At 39.2% G+C, this 20732-nt stretch overlaps 1 protein-coding gene across 4 annotated transcripts in view; it reads left to right on the forward strand.

The window, feature by feature from the left end:
- Positions 1-20732, forward strand: part of INPP4B (inositol polyphosphate-4-phosphatase type II B) — a gene marked incomplete at its 5' end in the record, with an annotated part of 263750 nt that overhangs the window by 159345 nt on the left and 83673 nt on the right. For all 4 annotated transcript variants that reach the window (XM_081021869.1, XM_081021870.1, XM_081021868.1 and 1 more), the window contains 4 exons: positions 5344-5394; positions 8946-9025; positions 16377-16488; positions 19484-19556. In XM_081021869.1, coding sequence (XP_080877995.1) covers positions 5344-5394; positions 8946-9025; positions 16377-16488; positions 19484-19556 — 316 coding nt within the window. The remainder of the gene's footprint in view (positions 1-5343; positions 5395-8945; positions 9026-16376; positions 16489-19483; positions 19557-20732) is intronic.

The raw sequence follows: 20732 nt of genomic DNA on the forward strand, positions 1-20732 counted from the left end.
AAATTGGAAAAATGGGAGGAAGCAGAATTTATACAAAGGTATATGTGGTAGAATATATGACTGCCTGAAGTCACATGCACCAATTAGTATTAAAGAATGGAGGCTACATTACTAACAACTATAGATTGATGGATGGGTATAATTAGGCCCATCAGTCCGTTTTGGCCACACCCGCCTGCACTTTTCCTGACATCATATATGTTGAATTAGCCTTCCAGTCTGAATGCTTGCCATATGAGCCCCAACCACACTGAGACATTAAATTTGAAAAGTAAGAAAACCAAGTTTATTATAGGTAATACATGTTCCTAGTTCTCCCTTAATAAAGTTGGAGATGCAAAGAGCTATGCTTGATCTTTGATCTCTGTAGGAAAGAGAGATAAAATGAAGATGTATTCTGTCCAGAGATGAGAGTGAGAAGAAGGGGGAAGCAGGAAGTTAGGTCAGAATATCAGTCTAACACGTTAGGTCAGAAAGACAGTACAGGCAGATTTGACACTCCTCTATGTTTGCTCCCTGTCCCCCACTCCACCCACGCCATCAGCCTTAACACAAGCTGAGTTGCATCCCAATACTTCCAACATTATATGGCATCAGGAGGGAAGTAGATAAATATGCATCTCCCTGATAAAAGTCTGGTTTGTAGGTACAGTAGGATAGTAGCTTTGACAACTAAAAAGTATATTTACATCAGAGGTCCTTGGTACACTCACTGAAAACTGTGTTGGTGCAGATGCGCAATTGGTGGTGTTTCTGCCAAAGCGAGGCTTGATCCAATATGTGTTGGGGTGTTTCTAGGTGACCTTAAATCTGTTGGTTCTCTGGATCCCCAGATCAGGCCCCTTAACCATGCTATCCTGAAACTAGTACAGTGGAACCTTGGTTTTCCATCGTCTCGGAAGTCGAACGTTTCGGCTTTCGAACACCGAAAACCCGGATGTAACTGCTCCGGCTTTCGAATGATTTTCGGAAGCCAAATGTGCCACGTGGCTTCCGTTTTCAGTTTCCCTATTGTATTGAGGCTTCCATGTTGAGTTTTTGGTTTTCGAACGTTTTGGAAGTCGAATGGTCTTCCAGAACAGAATACATTCATAAACCAAGGTTCTACTGTATAGTTGTTTTTTGTTAACCACTGGCAAATAAAAATGCCTTCCAAAGCATTTAGTAAGAAACTCCAGTCAGACCTGTAAATGGTGCAGTATTCACTTCGTTTCCCCCTCAAAAAACCAACCCTTATGCTGCCTCTTGTTGAAGATCGAAACTCCTGAGATCTCAGGTGTTTGCAGTATGGTAGTGAGAGGCTACAAAATCTTTGTGTTCTTTTTTTGCAGATTTAGGGTAGGAGGGTCCCATTCAAAACTAAAAAAACCCATGCCTGTGGATTAATAGTTGGCGCTCACCATCTTTTAGCTGAGGATCCTGAATAGCATAGTTTTGATAGTGCTATGGGAATTGTTTGCTAAAATTTCATAGTGTAAAAGTCTAAATAGCCTTTTTTTCACAGCAGTGGAGAAAACTGTTGACAATGTGACATCCCTATTAAAATGTGTGTTGAATAGGGCTCCATTTTCCTTTTCCTTTTTTCTTAAAGGAAGTATAGAAATATTTTGCTTTCCACAGAGTGATTTGGTGACAGCTTTCTTTTCTCTGTCATCTTCCTCAGGGGATGAAAACTGGCTAGATCTTTCATTTTTGCATGAAAATAACTTTATCTTTTAAACATTGAATTCAAAAGTCCTTTTGTCTGGTTTTTGTGAATACCAGCTTTAATGGATGATTATGTAGAATGTGTCTGCTAGGCACAAAATTGCTCAAAGTGAAAATAATCTGGGATTTTGTCTCCTAAATGCTCCCTCAGCATCCTGAGAACTTTAAAACAGCCATATTTGATCAGACAAAGGATCTTCCTGCTCAAATATCACTTTTTCAAAAGTGGCCAACCAGATGATTTAAAGAAGCCCACATGTAAGACAATGAGACAATAGCCAATCCATGTTTGTTCACCAAAACACTGTAATCAGTGGCATACTATCTCTGATGCTGGATGTTTGATTTAGCTCCTAGGCTGTGAGAGAACTGGCCTCCCATGAATTTGTCTAATATGACTTCAGCTAAAGGGAAGATCTAATATTTGGCCTCCCCAAAGGGAGTCCAGTGAAGTTTGGAGTAAATTTGGGAGTCTGGATTTTGTCAAAGGAATGAGGGAACTTGGGAGGGTTAGGTTGGGTTTGAATGGGCTTCTGGTCTTTCCAAAAGTGGAGTGTGACAAATGAGGTTTGTATAGGCATTTGGTTTCCTCCAAAGGAACATGGTTACTCTTGGTGTGCATGTAGACACCTGACTTTGGTCAAAGGGTGGACTGGCAGTCAGGAGTAAAATGGGTACCTAAGTAACAGGTACCCAAAGTAACAGGGTTCAATTTACTTTGTGCAGATAACCCATGAAGCTAACAGTCTTTCAAACATACTTCTCTAAAGATCAAATTATAACTCAGGCCTGGAGACTAATGATTACATATATCATGAATAACCTCTATCAGAATTTTATGAATCTTTGTTAAGTAGCATTCCCTTTTCTGAGCTTATTATGATAATTCTTATCATCCAAAAAAAGTGTGAGGCAAATCAAAGTGAGTTTTCAGGGGTTAAGCGGAAGGAACAAATGATGTGCACAGTGGGAGAAAGATGGCAAAAAAGAAAGCTGAGAAGGAATCACCGTGAAGGAAAACGGATGGGATGGTTTTAATATTTATGACATGAAATCCATCCTTGGATAACATGGTCCATGAAAGCTTTTACCACATTAGGATACCAAAATACCCTGTATTTGTTTTTGGTGCTACGAACTAACATGGCTAGCCCTTCTGGAAATGATTGTATATTTGCTATTCATACCTTCTTCAGGGGTTACTTTTTAGCTGCTGCAAAATACAAAAACAAAAAACAAAGGAGTCATTTTCAGGTTTTTCATCACATTGTGTTAGCAGTGGGTGGTATATAACATAAGTTATTGGAATAAAAAGACTTAAATCCATAGATTTCAATGGGTCACCCAGTGTGTCTAGATTTGTGCTTATTAGAAGAAACAGTGGAAAATGGCTAACTTTGGGCAATCAGGCTCATTTTTATAATAGGAACCTAGGAAGCTATCTAGTACTGAGTCAGATCTACTTGTCCATCTAACTCAGTGTTCTCTGCACTGACTGCTGGCAGCTCTCCAGGGCTTCAGAGAGGAAGTCTCTCCCAACCCAACCTGGAGTTGCTAGGGATTGAATTTAGAACCTTCTGCATGCAACGCTGATGCCAGACTACTGAGCTACAGCCTTTGCCTATACTTTATTGCAATTTAGGAATACTTTTTTTTGGGAAAACCTAACTTTGAATTTTCATAATCTATTTCATAAGAGAATAGGTTGACTAAGCATGTTCTAGAAAGGATAGTGAGCTGACTGTTTCTTAATACTGACAGAAAAGCATCAACATTTTTCTGTTCCTTTAGCTGTCAGATTATCTGTTCAACTTGTAGAAAGAGGAGATTATCTTTTTTAAAAAATGGTACGCAATCAGAAATAGTAAACGTTTGCTAAGCCCTGCTGTCTTTCCATTTATGCAACATTGGCTAATTTTGTCACTTCCTTCTAGGACAAAAGGGGTACTAAACAATCTCAGAAGTTTATTGTTAATTCACATCCAGTGTGTGTAGTGGAATTTTTGAGAAGTGTGCTTCAGAATACCCATTTAGGCTGCATATTTGACATTTCCTGTGCTGGAAGTTCAATAAGGAGGGTGCCTCTCTGAACTCAGCTCACCTTATTTCCATAAAATTGTGTCCACAATACTAAATTCATGGTTCCTGATGTATCCAAGCTGAGCATCCAAAAGTCAAAGGATACTGCTAGCAGTGACTTCTGCAAAGACCTCCATTATCAGGGATATAAGAGACTACAAATTATTTACTGTCAAAAGTATTAGTGGAAGCGATGTATGACCGTTCACCACCACCATCATCATCATCACCACCACCATCATTTTACGTCATGTTATAGGTGTGTTATTAGCTTCTTAAGTAAAGGAACTGAAGGCTGAAAAGGACTTTGTGGTTGAAAAGCTATGTTTCTTTCACCGCTAATAGTTTTTACAAAAGTGTACTGTCATGTAATAAACATGAATGGTGCCATATATCAGCTTTTGAAAAATTCAGAGAGAGAGACAAAAAGTTCATAGTTGTATCTCCTTTTCTACCACATGGCATTAACAATGACAGACTTAAGAGATTACCTGAAGAATAATAAAATGTATAAGGGGCAGTAAAGAAGCTCTGTGTTGCAAAAGTCTTCTTCAATTTAATTTAACTATTCTCCATCAATTACTGGAATAAAATTTATCAAAGGGAAGAGAGAAAGTTCTCTTGAAATTATAATCAGCAGAGTACAGGGTTTGGGGTTGTTGGTTTTTGTTTTTGTTTTGCTGTGATCACCTTCTTTTTGAGGTGGCCAAGGGCTGTTTGCGAGTATTCTTTCTTTTCTTCTCCAAATCATCTCACCAGCGGCCTGCATTTTTCAGTCTTCCTGAGTGCCTGCACTTTCTGGAGAAGACAACATGAGGCTGTTCCCTTCACTGGCCCAGCTTTGTATCCCCCTTGAGTTTTTGCCTTGGTGAATTGTGTCATTGAGATTGATAATGCCCTTTGCTTACCTGAATGGAGGATGGAGAGGGATGTGTGACAGTGTGTATAGAAACTAGCCTGCTGTACAAAAGGCAGAAGTTACATTTGTTGTGCTCTGGCCCTGCCTGCCACTCACCTGTGGCCCCCCAGAATGTTGCCAAGAAGGGAATTCAACCCCTGGGCTCAAAAGGGTTTGCCACTCCTGGTCTGTGACTTTCAAATATCATAAGCACGGCTAGCCATTCTGTGGTACTGGGATATGCGGCAGCCATGTACATACAGGAGTTGACCCTGCCATAGAGTCCAGCTTACGCTCTTCCTTGCCTCTCCTGTGTTGTACATTTCTTTACTCTTCAGTTCAGTAGACTAGAGACAAAACCACATCAAAGGAAATTAAATGTGCATCATTCCATGAACTACTAACTGTCATACTTTGGATGGCTACGATTTGCTGAGCACTTGCTAAAATGATTGGAAACCATTTTCAAATGTGCTGACGATTTAATAGTGAGTGTTAGAATTTTCAATTTGTTGCTTTGCAAGTAGATTTGGGTTGGAATCCAAACAAACAGAAAATTGTGAAGATTAGTTTTTTTTCAAAATGGATACCTGAAAATATCTTAAAATGTAGTAGGAAGCATATCCTAGTACAATAAAAGCCCCACTTTCTTTTTCTAGGTCCGCACCAGCATTCTGGCAGAACAGAAAGAGCCAAGGACAGATACTGGGGTAAGTATTAATTTCATTGATGAATATACATCATACTACTTAGTATACATTTTGTTTTTATAGGTCTTTGCGTTCAACATTATGCTCACCAGAAGTTTATGACCTTCCTTTGTATATGCAAATTCTGCAAAATATCTCCTTGTCCATAAAACTGAAGACATAGTACAAAAGGTATATACACTATCTGTATGAATTGTTGGTAAGTGGGTATAGTAAGGAAATGCTTTAAAAAAATTATTTTTCAATTAATAATATTCCAATTGGTAACAAATCAAATCATAATACAAACAATAAAGCATTCCAAATTAAATAAAATTTCAATGGGGCTTCCCATGTTCTGGATGTCGGGAGAGAGTCTCCTTCACTAGTTCCTGCATTCTTCTCTCTTGTTAGGAAATGCTTTCTTAAATGAACAAGGCAAAATTAAATTACTTATTTTATTTAATAATGTTCCTAAAACTAATTATTCTGAAGCTGGACATTAGGTTATTGCCATACCTTTCAATATAGGTTAAAAAGTTCAGTCTAACCCTTTGAGATTATTTCAAGAATAAATTATGCCAATGTATTTGTTTGTTTTGCTCCTGAACTTCACCCACCAAAAGTATTGCTGGGTTTTTTTGAATATTATTTATAGTATGCTGTGCCTCAGGATTCCTTCCCACTCCTTTTTTGTAGGTAAGATCTTGGTTAGTTGGTTTATAGACCACACTTTCGTAAAAGTGCAACAAGGCAGTAAAATACAACAACAGCCCCCCTCCACAAAATTAAGATAAAATAAATAAAAATACCAATTAAAGAATTAATAGATACCGACTGGTAAAAAGAAATTCACATTTCAAAGGCTGTCTGAATAATATAGGTTTCAAAAGGCATTACACATCTGAAAGAAGAAAGAGATTATTCTTTTTAAAATATTAGCTGATCCTAAATTGCTACCTTATTATCCATAGTTTATTAGGGTGTTCGCATTGGAACAATGCAATGCCTTAGGGCTTGTCTGCTCTTCCACTTGTCCCACTCCTTTCCCAGAGAAAACCCACTCTAGCTCTGAATCGGGATAAACAGCAATCTGCGGAAAACCAGATTTGTTCCAACTGAGCAGTAAAGAACAGTTTTCCTTGGGGGGAACTAGTGGGAAAAGAGGAAGTGTGGATAAGCCCTATGTCTTCTTCTGACTCGGTGCCCTCCATCCCTTTTTCTAACTACAGTATTTTAATCTCTGATTAGCATGCTTTCTTAAATTTACTGAATCTCCTAAAAGCTGTCATGGCCAACAGCCTGGAAAGTTCTTTTGAAAAGGGCTTGAGTACCAATGGTAAATATCACATTGCTGCACATTCTTGGGCGGTTGGGGGCGGTTCTGCCCATCAGAAGACATTAGTATGATTGCTTAGTGTCATGGACTAGCTGGATACAGCAGAGTGGTGGGAACCCCCAGGGGAAGAAGAGCCAGGGGATTGGTGGTGAGACGATAATGTGTGGTCAGAGGGAGAAGACTGGGAGGAGCAGTTATTGGAAACTAAAGAGGCAGCAGGGTTTAGTGAGCAGGAAGAGGCTGGGGCAGAGAGCAGTTCAGACTCAGAGGAGGGGGGCCAGGAGACAGAGATGAGGCAGGCAGCTGAGAATCCAGGGAGTCTCCTCTTGCTGTGACCCATTCCTCTCCCCCCGGTCTCCCAGAACACAAAAAGGAATGAAGAGGGTACAGCAATGAGATACAAGACAATAAAGCCTTTGGAAAGGAACCAGGGGAGTAACCTTAGAGAGCAATGGGAATTTGGGGACCTTCAATCCTTGCAACTACCTCACTGGGGCAAGACCTACTGCTGCGACCACTAGTACTGAGCTGTTTTATTTCTTTGAATAGTTAACTTCACTGACATTAGGTGCGTCACTGTTTTATTGCTGACCTAAGCCTGACTCCAGCTCCTAACACTTAGTTAATAATGGAGCAATGGCTCAAACAATCACATAGGAAAACCTTGTACAGAAATGTACTCTATTTATCTTGCTAGTTTCTTTCCCCCACCCCACAACTGCCTGTGTTCAGTATTGTTTTTCTATTCCCGTGTGAGAGCAGTAAACAAAAACAACAAAAGCATTTCCATATTCATATATTCTGGTTAGTTCAAAACCCATCAGTATTTGGGACTCATTATTGACTTTGTCAATAATGGTTGGATAGTGTTCTCGAAGCTACCAGCATGAATTTGACCAAACTGCGGGAGGCAGTGGAAGACAGGAGTGCATGGCGTACTGTGGTCCATGGGGTCACGAAGAGTCGGACACGACTATATGACTAAACAACAACAACATTGACTGTGTGGGTGTAGGGGAGCTTGAGAAGTATCCCTATGTCCAGGGAGACTAGAGGGGCCAGAAAGACTATAATACACTCCTTAAGAACCACTCTAGAGACAGATTCTATTTAGAAATAGATTAGTACTGTATAATAGACGTGGTGGAAGCTTACGAACCTCTGGGGCATGAGGCAGAGAAGTAAGTTCTGTAGGCCAATGCAAGACCCTATAAAAAAGAAGGTTTTGTAATCCTTATATGAGCAAGTTGTGGTATGACACATTTGAATTCTCCATATAGTCAAAGATATCAAAAAGGTTATGATGGAAGCGAGATTTTAAACCATACATTTGTGGAGTGGGAACTGAAGAGGACTATTGCTATACCAAGCATCTTGCAACCAACACCAAAAAAAGCCAGAGATCTTTGGCAAGTTATCTATTAAAACTGACTCTTAAAGAAAATGAAAAATGTGAAGAGGAAGAAGAGATGAAGATGCATTAGTTTTTGTTTTTTGCACTGAACAGTTTGCATTGCACAAGGATGCAAATGGCTGCCACTGGTTCAGAAGCACAGAAAAATGTAGGTCAATATAACTCTTATCAGTATAGTTGGATGGATACATTTCCCTGCATCTGTACTAGAATTAAATTGGCCTTCCTGGAATGGAAATACAGAAATGAATGTTTCAAACAGTGTGATGAACTGGAGAAATGTAACATTGCTATTAATATCATGTTCTAAGTGCTACATAAAAATATCTCTGGAAAACAAATATGCTTATATTTGGCAAATAAGGATGATAGTGCCTCAGGGTTTGAGAAATTATTGTAGCAAGAAGAACAGCCTTAAGATTCTGCAGATTTAACATTACTTGTGATATAAAAACCCCATGAATAGGAAAAAATAAGCCCTGTGCTGAAAACAAAACACCCTTTTTTATAGCTGTACATGTTCAGCATCCTATTTGTCAGGCTGTCATTCTGTTTGCTTTTTTATGAAAAAGAGGTTTTTGCCTCAGCTTTACAAATTATTGATAATAGTGTCGCTGATCTATGAAGGCATTCCCCCAGATAATAGATCAAGAGAATAGTTTCCTATTTAATATTTCTCCCTTGCTACCAAGGAAAGCTTTGCTGGTGTGAGGTTAAAAGATAAACCATTACAGCTTGAGAAATTAAATGAAGGTGCTTTCCTTCTTCCTCTATCCCACCTCATCCCACCTCTCTTCTTTTCTTCCCTTTGGTTTCTAGCGAAGCTTCCTGGGTTGTACTACATTTAAAGTAGGTGATTTGGTGAAATCAAAGGAGCAGCCACTGACACTCAGCCTGAGGTAGGTCTCTTGCTGTCAATAGCAAATCATGTCAGATTAACAACCTGTGACATTTAATGACTGTTGCTTGGCTGTGTTTTGAAACTAAAGGTATATATAATTGTCAATTTAATTTTATACTACTTGTTCCACAAGTAAATCTGTGCTCAAAGCGTTTCACATAGAAACCGAAGTCTAAATACAGTAATGCAGTAACAATACATAACACTATCAATTTAATAAACAACAATTCATGGTTTGTTTCATTTTGCTTATCAGATATCTGTCTCAAGTGCTCCCATTCTTACAATGCACAAAGCTTAAGTCAACTACAGGATATTTAAGCATGTATTTTTGACCTGTGAATGTGTTTCGTTTTATTTTAGTTCTGCCTCTCCCTAACCCATAATGCTGCCAGTTTATTAAACATAGTTGAAAGTGAAATAGGGTTGTTGGCCTGCTTTCCCTTGCTTCCTTCTCTCCCCTCTTTGGGGTGAATTCCCTGCTCCTGTATCTGGCCTGCTTTAATCATGGTTGAGTATTTCATAGGGTTAACCATAGTTGGTGTAACTGAACGTGTACCTCTAAACCAGGGGTCAGCAACCTTTTCCAGCTGTGGGCCGGGCCACTGTCCCTCAGACCATGTGGTGGGCCAGACTATATTTTGAAAAAAATATATATGAACGAATTCCTATGCCCCACAAATAACTCAGAGGTGCATTTTAAATAGAAGCACACATTCTATTCATGTAAAAACACCAGGCAGGCCCCATAAATAACCTAGAGATGCATTTTAAATAAAAGGACACATTCTACTCATGCAAAAACATGCTGATTCCTGGAACTTCTGCGGGCCGGATTGAGAAGGCGATTGGGCCACATCCCCGGGCCTTAGGTTGCTTACCCCTGCTCTAAACCATGGTTAAAGGTAACAAGAAGAAATCATGGAATATGCACTTGGCCACTGTGAGAACAGGATGTTGGAAGACATGGGTCTTTGGCCTGTTCTAGCAGGGCTGCTCTTATGCTTCTGTATACGTGCTTCCATCCCATGGAACTGTGGGTTTGTAGGGGTTATGGGGGGGGTTGGGGGTTGGTAATAAATAATAACTTGCTTAATTCCATCTGTTTATCCATACAGACCTGGATACATTTTTGGTTTAGGGACTGGAGTCTGATTTTGGGGAGCATGAATATTTGACTTCTGCAAAAAAAAATAACAAATCAAATTTTGCAGGGATCTATAGTGAATTGAAGCCAAGTTGCAAACTTATCATTTTATTTATTTATTTTTAAAAGGAGAATGAAGTTGTAATGATGGAGGAAGAGCTACACAATTGTTAGGAACCAGAATAGTACCCCATCTGGACCAACTGCACCCAAGATTATAGTACATTAATTTAATACAGGCTTTTATATTATCTCTTCCCCTTTCCTCAGAGAATTGGACCCGATAACTGACTAATCAAGGAAGGAGCTGTGGAGGCCAGATGACTCACATCTTAGCTAATAGACATGTAAAAATTATCTATATTCTGGGCTCTGCTACAGCAGTGATGGCAACGAGTAATTTGTTCCTAACAGCTGCAATTATGTCTGCAAAGTGCCATCTTATGGAGTTCTTCTTGGTGATTAATGACTTGGTCAGTCAGCGCTATATCTACTGAGATGCCAATGAGTTTAGCATCTCCTTTGCAGGCAAAAGGATATGTATTTGACTGCTCTTGGGGGCTGCTTTTTAAATACACTCAGAATTTGAGAGGCTGGGGACACAGTCTTGGCCTGATTATTAGATCAGTTTCAATTGGTCTTGCCCTCTCTGAGTGATGAAAGCAGCTGGAACAGGACCTCACTACTTACTCGCCAGGATAGATATATGCCCGGTGAGCTAATGGTATCCCACATGTGCCCCAAATTCAAACTTACTTGATTTTCAATAATAACAATAAAAATGGATGGCTATATATATTGCTTCTACTGCTGTTCAGTTCCAGTTTAAATACTTGATGGGTTTTGTGTGCTGCTTAGGCCAACAGATTTTTTATTACCTCCAGCAGTACATGTTTAAGATATATACATCTTTATGGGCTATGGTTAAGTGGAATAGCACATGGTTTGCATGCAGCAGGTTCCAGGTTCAACCCCAGACATTTCCAGATAGGGCTGGAAGACACTGCCAGTCAGTAAACACACAGTTAATTGGACCAGTGGGCCAACTCAGTATAAAGCAGCTTCTGCTTTATTTTTATTTTTGAGATACAACATGAAATTGAGAAGCTGTGGTTCAGAGATTCAAAGAATTCAGAGAGCATTAAATACGAATCATATTATGCATGCTTAATTGATGGCTAGGCTTTCAAAACACCTGCAGGTTTTTTTTTAATGCATGTTTATTCCTTGGGAAATGCAATTAATATGGGGCTTCGCACTCTTTCTCTCCTCACAAATCAACTTTATTTATTCAGTTATATACAGCTAACATAGAATAGTTGTTTCTGGTAGTGACAAGCCAAAGTGAAGCAGATGGGTGTCATCTTGGCTCTATAAACTTGGCAAAACATTAGAAAAGTGGAGATGAACTTTGGCAAAGTGTGTAATAGCATTTTATATTAGGGTGAACAAAAGGAATAGTAAAATCTGTTCAATGACATTTTATTTATCACTAGAACTATCTGGAAGCAGAAAATCTGCAAAGGCTTTCACAGTTTTAATTGGTGAATCTGCATGGAAATGGCGGTTTACAGAATGAATTAAGGATTTTGCAATAAAAATAAAAACCTGTTCTTTTCATCAAGGATTGCTGCTAAGAGCAATGTATATATTTTATTAGACTGCAGGATTTAGTTGTATGTATTGTGTTATGAGGGAGGGTGATGCTTGTGAAAGCCTGAGTGTCATAACTCAGTATGAACATGCAAATATGCCGTCAGCTTTTCTTTTTTCTCTGGGTTCCTGAGCGGAGTGAGTGGAATAATGATTGGCAACAGGGGCGTGTGATGGAATTCTGGGCAGAGTTAGAGTGAATGGCAGGTAGAGTGTGCTGCTTGAAAAGTGAAAGTTCAGAAAGAGAGCGGCCGAGGAGACGAGGAAAAGGATGAAATGAAATAAGAGAGAGAGTGAAAGCATATGTAAAAGAGTTAGCATGGCTGCTAAGAATACGTTAGTTATTGTAAGATAGGCTACTCTGAATACTCCATATAAAGTGATTCCTTGCTTCAGGAATCTTGTTCTCCAGGTTCTTGTTCGGGGAAAAGGAAGTGAAATCTTAGGGCTTGCATGTAACCTGGAAGCAAGAAAGAGCTCTATTAGGTGGAAGGGGGAGTCAATGGACTGAAATAGTCTAAAGGAAATCAACAGATATGTGGCAGATTTCAGTGGAGTTGAAGGAGGCAAAAGAGCAGCAAGCTAGTATGGAAGAGAGATTCCACAATGAATGATGATGATGATGATGATGTATTTATACCCAGCCACTCTGGGCAGCTTCCAACAAAAGGTTAAAAATACATTAAAACATCAGTCACTAAAAACTTCCCTAAACAGGGCTGCCTTCAGATGTCTTCTAAAAGTCAGATAGTTGTTTATTTCTTTGACATCTGATGGGAGGGCATCTCACAGGGTGGGCGCCACTACTGAGAAGGCCCTCTGCCTGGTTCCCTGTAACGTCGCTTCTCAAAGTGAGGGAACTGCCAGAAGGCCCTTGGCGCTGGATATCAGTGTCAGGACTGAATGATGGGGGTGGAGACTCTACTTCAGGTATACTGGGCTGAGGCCGTTTAGGGCTTTAAAGGTCAGCACCAGCACTTTGAATTGTGCTCGGAAACGTACTGGGAGCCAATGTAGGTCTAAATTATACAAGAGTATTGCCAGATCTGTGCAGAGCTTGTCTGAGGCCGGGGGTGGAAGTCCTGTTAGAATAAAATTATGAATAAAAACAAAAAAACAGCTTGTCCCTGGCAGGGTCCCTTGACCAGCTTATCCTACTGAGACCCAGGACAAGTGTACCCACCTCGCCCCGTACGTCTGCACAGGTCTGAGTATTGCTAGTGAACGGGAGGAGAAATCACAATAAATTTTCTCATGTTTTATAGGGGTTGCACAGATTTCTGAATGGGGCAGGTGAAGCTAAGAAAAAAAACATAGGATTGTTTGGCTGAGATTGAACAATCAAAAGTTGTAATGGAAAAAGCATTGAAGGAAATGATTTAGAAGCTGAAGAAAGTGTTGGACGATGCAATTTTGTTTTGTTTTGGCCACCAAGTATTAAATGAGCATCTTAGGGAAGGGGCTGTGTTTGTTGTGTTGCTCCATGAGCTTGCAGACAACTTTGATTCATAGACTGTAGATAGTAACTTTCTTGTGGTGAAGGGGAAAAGCAGACTTTAGCATTGAGAGCCCATCTTCCCTTGAGAGGGATTAAAGCCCTGAGGTAGCAGCTGCAAAAGCAAACCCAAATCCTGTTGAAAGTCTGAATAACTGCAAAGCCAGCAAGAGACTGTCAAATTCTTGTTTATAGTTGTGACAAAGAATTTTGTGTTACTTTCAGGCCTGCAACCAGCCAAAATGCAGGAAAAAAACACGGAAAAGTTAGCTGTGTGTAAATATCACAAGGAACAGTTTTGTTTAAGGGAAAAATAAACTCTTCAAAAAGTGGTAACAAAGATTAATCAGAGCTTTAGAACTATACAAATAGTCTGTGGAAAACGCAACACCGTAAAGTCTAACCCAATGCAAAATTCTTACAAGCAGCAAAAATGAAGGCATCTGGGAGGGTGTGAGCCCTGTTTGTGTGAAAATGAGATTAAGCTAAGATGGAGTCCAGTGAAGAATTACATATTTCTGTTCCACCAACACATCTTCCTGCTTGCTGATATGTTCATTTTCTTCCCTCCTTCACTTACAACTGAGATTTGGTTCTGTATTGGTAGATGGCAGGTCGGGAGAAAATGTTTTGAATCACACAAATTTACTGCACTATGCTGTTCAGATACAGATTCTCTTTGTCTTTGGGCAACTGATATGTGCTCTCAGGGTCTTGTCAGAGCACTTAGCCATTGGAGGCACTGGTGTATTGCTCCATGCCTTGGCCAAAACCTAATAACCATAGCAACCATATATCTGTCTTTTTCATCATTTCACAAGGTAGGGAGCCGTGCTTTCCAATGGGAAATAGGGTATTTATAAGCCAAATACTGAACCAAGTGTTTATGTGTAGTACGCCTGGACTCTAAAAACAGCATCAAACAATGGGAACAATCTCAGACAATAAAAAGACAAGATGAATCTGCAGGTGTTTTTTCCCCCCTAAGTATCCTAGATGATGGCTTTTCTCAGTTGCATTGACTGATTTGATCTGTTTACAGCTTTACAACCTGCAGAATAACTCTTCGAACAATTCGTATGGGCAATGACCATATTTCTGCTTTCCATATACTTCTTGATTGTTTTCATGCATGAGGATAGCAATGGCAGTAAACAGAAATAGAAATCTCAAAAGTCTATAAATGAAATTAAAAATATAACCTATCGCCACAAAACCATTATGGAGGTGATTCAAAAGTTATGATATATCTCACTTACATGACTTATCTAAATCTTACGTTATGGTTCTAAGTGTACTCTAATCACGTCACTTCTGGTAATGCTTTGTGAACTTCTTGATCAATAAATCATGAACATCTAAGTTGTTCCTTGTTAAATAAATTACCTATTCTGTTTGGTGGGAGTGGATGTGTTTACTGCAAAAGAGAGACAGAAAGAGAGAAGATTTCATTCGTAGCCTTATGGTATATGATTGGCAGGCTACATACAGTTTCATTGCATCTAAAATTCATAGCAACTGACAGGATTAAACCTGTGACAGTCTGTAATCCATAGTTTAATAGCTGAATATTTAATGCAAACTGGCAATGAGTCAGAAGTTAAGCATTTTCATCAAAACATTCTAATCTGCTGTAAACTGACATTTTTGACCAATACATCTGGGCTTTTTAAAGGTATATGTGAGCTAGCAACCACTCTTTGTTTTTGCATATTCACATTCTCCTTGCACAAACAGATTGCTTGGTTAGTGAAGCCTCTTTTATTAGTGCTAGTTGTGAAGGGAGAGAGGCAGAGAGGTATAATAAGGTCAATATAATAAACTATTATGATTCAAATTAAAGGGGAATTTACCATAATAGTTTAAAACAGAATTGGGAAGCCAAAATGTAATCTGCATGATTTGCTAGTACAGATTAACCAGTGAGATTTAGTCCTTTATCTTATGCTACCAGTCAGGGATGCTGGGCTATGAGATCCACAGAGGTCCAGAGCTGTCATCTCTTATTCCTGCCTATGGTGTGGTGTAATAGCATTACAACCCACCTTATAGGTTCGGATTTTGGAAGACTCTTCCATATGTTAATTGATTGCTTTAATGTGGAGGACTGAGTTCTGTGTGCATAGTGTGCATCATGATGTCATGAAATCAAATTATGGCAAAAATGTCTGATGTTGGTCTTGCCCACAGGGAAATGCACCCTCTCTATTTATAGCATTGAAATTCTGCATTCTATCCTTGGTATCTGAAGGACTGCTTTCTCCTGCAGGGACCTCCCTGTTTTGTTAATATTTTCTCTAAAGGTGCTTCTCTGCTTGCCACTGCGAGCTAAGAAGCAATGGATGGCTACCAAAGAGGACTTTTTCGTGGCTCCCTGCTGAATGATATAGCTGAATGATATGTGGAACTCCCTGCTGAATGATATAGCTGCAAGACAACTTTTATTACTGTCTTTTAGGCACCGGTTGAATTCCATCCTGTTGTCTGGAGCATATTGCATTTGTACTACATAAAATGACTCAGCTGGGATTTAAACATCTTTTTTGTTTGTTTTGTTTTGTTTTTTAAAAGGTGTTTTGTTTTTTTTAAAGTGTTCATTTCTTTTATAAATGAATTACTTCTGATATACATTCTGAAACCATGCAGACCAAATTACAGTTAGGAGGTTTCTGTCTCAGTAACTTACAGATTACAGTACAAGGTCCTTCGATACTGCATCTTAATTCCACCCTTGTAGAGACAGAAATGTGGCTAGTTGCTGCTGATAAAATTTGTGATGTTAGTGTTTTTTCTTCTGTTCCGATCTGTACAATGATGTGATACAGGATTCTAAATTCTAAAAGTGAGCCTGGATACAGGAGCCTTACTTTTTCACCTTTTGCAGAATTTGAAAATGTATACAGTGTAGGTTCAACTTTTAAAGCAGCCGTTGCAAATAAGGATTTGTCCAGCACTTTTCCAGTTTTCAGACTGAAGGAAATGGATTTAATTAATGATACTACCACACCAGCAAAAAAATTAATCTCATCTCCCTCTCTCCATTTTTTTTCCCAGGAGTACGGATGGTGGGAAAACATTTGGCACTATAGATGTCAGCCTTGTGAAGATGGGGGAGACAGAGAATGGGGAGGCAGATCACATCACAACAGATGTGCAGGGACAAAAGGTAGGAACCCAGCTCAGTGCACAGATTAAATTAGAATGATCAGATATGCCAGATGCCTATGTATTAGTATGGTCACAGTAGACTTTTAAGTTTGCATTTGCAAATTAAAATGAAGGAACTCCTCCATAGAATAAAGCATGACGCTGTGTGTTCAACTCTCCCAACTAAAAACACACTGAAATGGAACAGAGTTTTGTTACAGAACTTTAACTCACATTTTGTTAGATCAAAATTACCAATTTAAAAATCAATCAAGCATAATTAGCTCAGTGTGAGAAATTTGGATACACTGTGTCTCTGTTTTCCACCCCTCTCAAGTGCTACTCAGTACAGAAAGCAAGTTTTAAATAATAGCCTTTTAAAGAAAAAAACTGTCAGTTAGCTGAGGTTCAGTTTTGGTAGGAGTGCTTTGTTTCCAGCATTCTGATGAAGAATCAGTTTAATTTTTCAAATGATTCCTTTACTAATTTGAAAAAAAAAGACTCACCTTATGATTATCCATATTTGGACCAAAAAATATAACAACTCTCTTGAATATTTTGATGCATTGCGCTAAGTTAGAATGGAACAATTCTTCCCTGGCTCAAATTAAAATTGAAGCGGTTAAAAAAATGGAGTTTGTAATGTGAGCAATGTTCACTGTATTTGAAACAAGTGTTGTGAACCTGCCTAGAAATCATTTCTGTGCTAGAAAATACAAGTCTGGAAGAAATCTCTAATTGTAATGAGAATGATTTTCAGTTGATAGCATAGCAACATTGTGCCCCTGAACTAATGAAAAATATACGTGACATGCTCAGAGTAATCTGAGTAATCCACTTCTGGTTTATTGTAACAATAACCCTCCTTTGAAACATGTACCTCTGACTCTTTTCTTTGTTACTGTTACCTTTGATCTGAAATGAATTGTGTTCAATTCCATATAATGCATTGCAGGTGAGATGTCAATCTTAATATGAAGAAGCAGTAGAAATTTATCATGTGCCCGAAACTTTCACATTGAATGCAAGGGGGGTTGGGAGAAGACGTAGCAATTCCTGAATTCGCCTTCCTGAATTCATTTGTTTATATCTGCTGCCTGTTTTACAGAATTAGCAGCAAAAGTGTTTTCTATATTTAATTTTGTTCCAATGGGGATTGTAGGTAAGGATGGGAGAGAAATTCACTGAGCAAATTTGCACTTCCTAAACCAATACCCAAACTAAAACACAGCTCTCCTTTGAAATTGACATGTCACTGAATTTTGTAACAGCCAACCAAAGAATGCATATAAAAATAATCGGCGAAGATCATGTACAAAAATGCATTCTATTAGTGGGAAATTGCTTGTAAAAATGTTGCATAAATTGACAACGTTGCATATATATGTACATACAGTGTTAGAAACTAAGACATTAAAGCCAGGAGCTAAATGGCACCTTAAACCTGGGTTGTGGGCACAACCACAGAATGTCTAGGCACGGTTTTTTTATAACAAGAATACAAAGCTGAAAATGAATGAATTGCCGCTAAAATATTGTGTTCATTTTTCACATGGTCTAGTCCTTTGCCTGCCCACCCCACTAATATTCTTAAGAGGGTCTCTTCTCCAGTCTTCAGAGAGTCATTGGAAGCGGGGAGACAGAAAAAGGTCCTCCTTTCCTTCAACTCTGCAGTTTTAATCTGAAATCTTAGGTGCATTACTGCACCCAGAGCTCAGAAACTGCTCGCGCTAATGAAATTCCCTGTCGCAAGATGCACCTAGAACAATGGGAGTTTCGAACACTGTGTACATATATTGTAAGAAATACACATGAAAGTACACCCACATTTTTGTGTGAACTTCTTTTAATAGTAAATTTAAGTGGAAATGGGAAGATTTGGGGAAAATGAGACTCCAAAATTGACAGAGTAATCAATTTCTAGTTCTGGCGCTTAAAATTGGCTAGCAGGAATGCTGGTGAATTCTCCCCAGCCCCCAATCACTGAATGCCTTCCCGACTTTCACAGTATATGTATGAGGCTGGGAAAGGGATCTGAACATTTCACCCCCAGTCCTAGGAAGTGGGTAATTCCAGTTCTTCCTGTTTTAGGGAACATTCTACTTGATTTAAGATGCACCTCTGTGATTGATACAATAGCAAGAAAGTTATGGACAGTTGTCTTTCTCTCAGACAATTGGCTGCCATCTCCTTCGTGCTCCTGACTTGACACAGCAGCTTTATGTAGGTAAAAACGTAATGTTTTTAAATTGGTTTAAGAAGATTATCTTTCAGACAATGTAATAGGGGAAATCATGATATCAAGCCCCAACATGTTGATTCCCAGGATATACTTCAACAACGTAAGTGAGGTCACTTATCCTGCCAATGACTTTTTCAAAACATGCTTGCATCAACAAGGAGGAAAATGAATGTGAGCTATGAATTAGCCCAGGAGGCTGAGGGGATGGAGATTAAAAAATATATATATGGATTGGGAACAAATGGAGCCACGACACTGTAACAATGAGGGACTGGTGAAACAAGACAAAATGAATGTGTCTCTGAGTGCCTATTTCAAAGTACCCTTCTTATAGCTCCATAGTGAGTTGGAGGGCTTTGAATGCTTTGAATGGAACATTTTGTAGCACAGTAATGGAGCCTGACATAATTTATCTGAGAAAGTTTATGAGTTCAGTTGCTGAACTGCCTTACCAGGTTTTCCAATCACTAGGAGACTTATAAGTGCTTCTAGTTGAATGTACTTACAATCCCCCTTCAGATCTTTGTGCAAAGTTTGTGGGCTGGGTAGGGCTGGTGTGCAAAGGAAATGTTGAAGTGGAACCGGCATACATGGTCCTGATCTGCTACTCACTTTGTATGCACACATGATCACTTGCTGCCCTCACACCTGAAGAGGGCTGGAGTACACTTGCTGTGTGTTGTGCCAATTTCAGTGTGTTTTATGACTCTTTTAGACTTTATATGATGAGTCCTCTCATAACATTCTAAATGTTTTAACTTTTCTTTTGTAGTGTGCCTTGGTTTATGAGTGTACATCTCCAGAAAACACCAGTAGTAACGACAATTTACCTTTATTAAATGCAGGTAGGTGTGCTAAGTCTATAATGATGGAAATAATTAATGTTCAACACTATGCTACATGTATATAATTATGAGAAGGAGTTGGCCCCTGTGCTCATACGGTTTCTAACAAGAACCCATTTATGAGTCAGTGTTTTTCAGCGACCTGGCTCCTGGGTAATATTCAACTTCATACTGAATAATATTTCCATAAATTAGCACCATACAAGAACTCGATCCATATTGAGGATATGTTAATTCTAAGAGAGTTAGAAGTTTTTATTCATTCATTCATTATAGGTCATACAATTAAACTGTAAATATAAATAAAACATAATAAACTAAAAGGCCACAAAGCCACAAAAGCATCATAAAACAGCCGGCCAGATTAAAAATGCATCTAAAAAAGCTTAGGAAAATGAAAAGGTTTTTGCCAATACAAGCTTTCTAGATGAACCTCTTTGGGTACAACCTATTTGGGCATGATTGGGGTACCACCACTGAAAGGTCCTCTCCGGTGGGTACCTGCTTCACCGCAAGTAGTAGAGATACCTGCAGCAGGCCCTTCACTGAAGATGGCTAGGTACATCTGAGACAGGCAGTCCTTTAAGTGTCTTGGTCCTAAGCCATGTAGTGCAAAGACCAGAACCAGCACTTTGAACTGAATCAAGAAACAGACTGAGAGCCAGTGTCACTGACGTAACAGAGGCGTAATGCAATAATAATCCTCAGTCCCTTTTAGTAATCTAAAAACTGCATTCTGCACTAACGGCAATTTCTGAACAGCCTAACTAGCACATGCAGGAGTCTAACTTGGACATTTCCAATGCATAGGTAACTGAGGGCAGGCTCTGTCTTTCTAGGTAAGGTTTACAACTGACATACCAGTCTAAGCTGGTAAAAGTACACGTACTTAATGTCGCAGAAGCATCTTGCACTTCCAGTGGATGGAAGATGAATCAAGGAATACGCCCAAGCTGCAGACCTGTTGCTTCATGAGCAATACAACCCCGTTTAGCACAGGATTTACTCCTTTGATGAACCACCCACCCAAAATACCTCTGACTTGCCTGGTTTCAGCTTTGGTTTATTGTCCCTCATGCAGACCATTATTGCAGCCGTAATTAGATTCTTTCCTAGCAGTTAGCTTTGACCTGTGCTGTAATTTATCATTGTATCCAGGTGATACAGTGTATGCAT

The sequence above is a fragment of the Podarcis pityusensis genome (genome assembly GCF_964106645.2).
Source record: "Podarcis pityusensis genome assembly, chromosome: 9".
Classification (NCBI taxonomy): Eukaryota; Metazoa; Chordata; class Lepidosauria; order Squamata; family Lacertidae; genus Podarcis; species Podarcis pityusensis.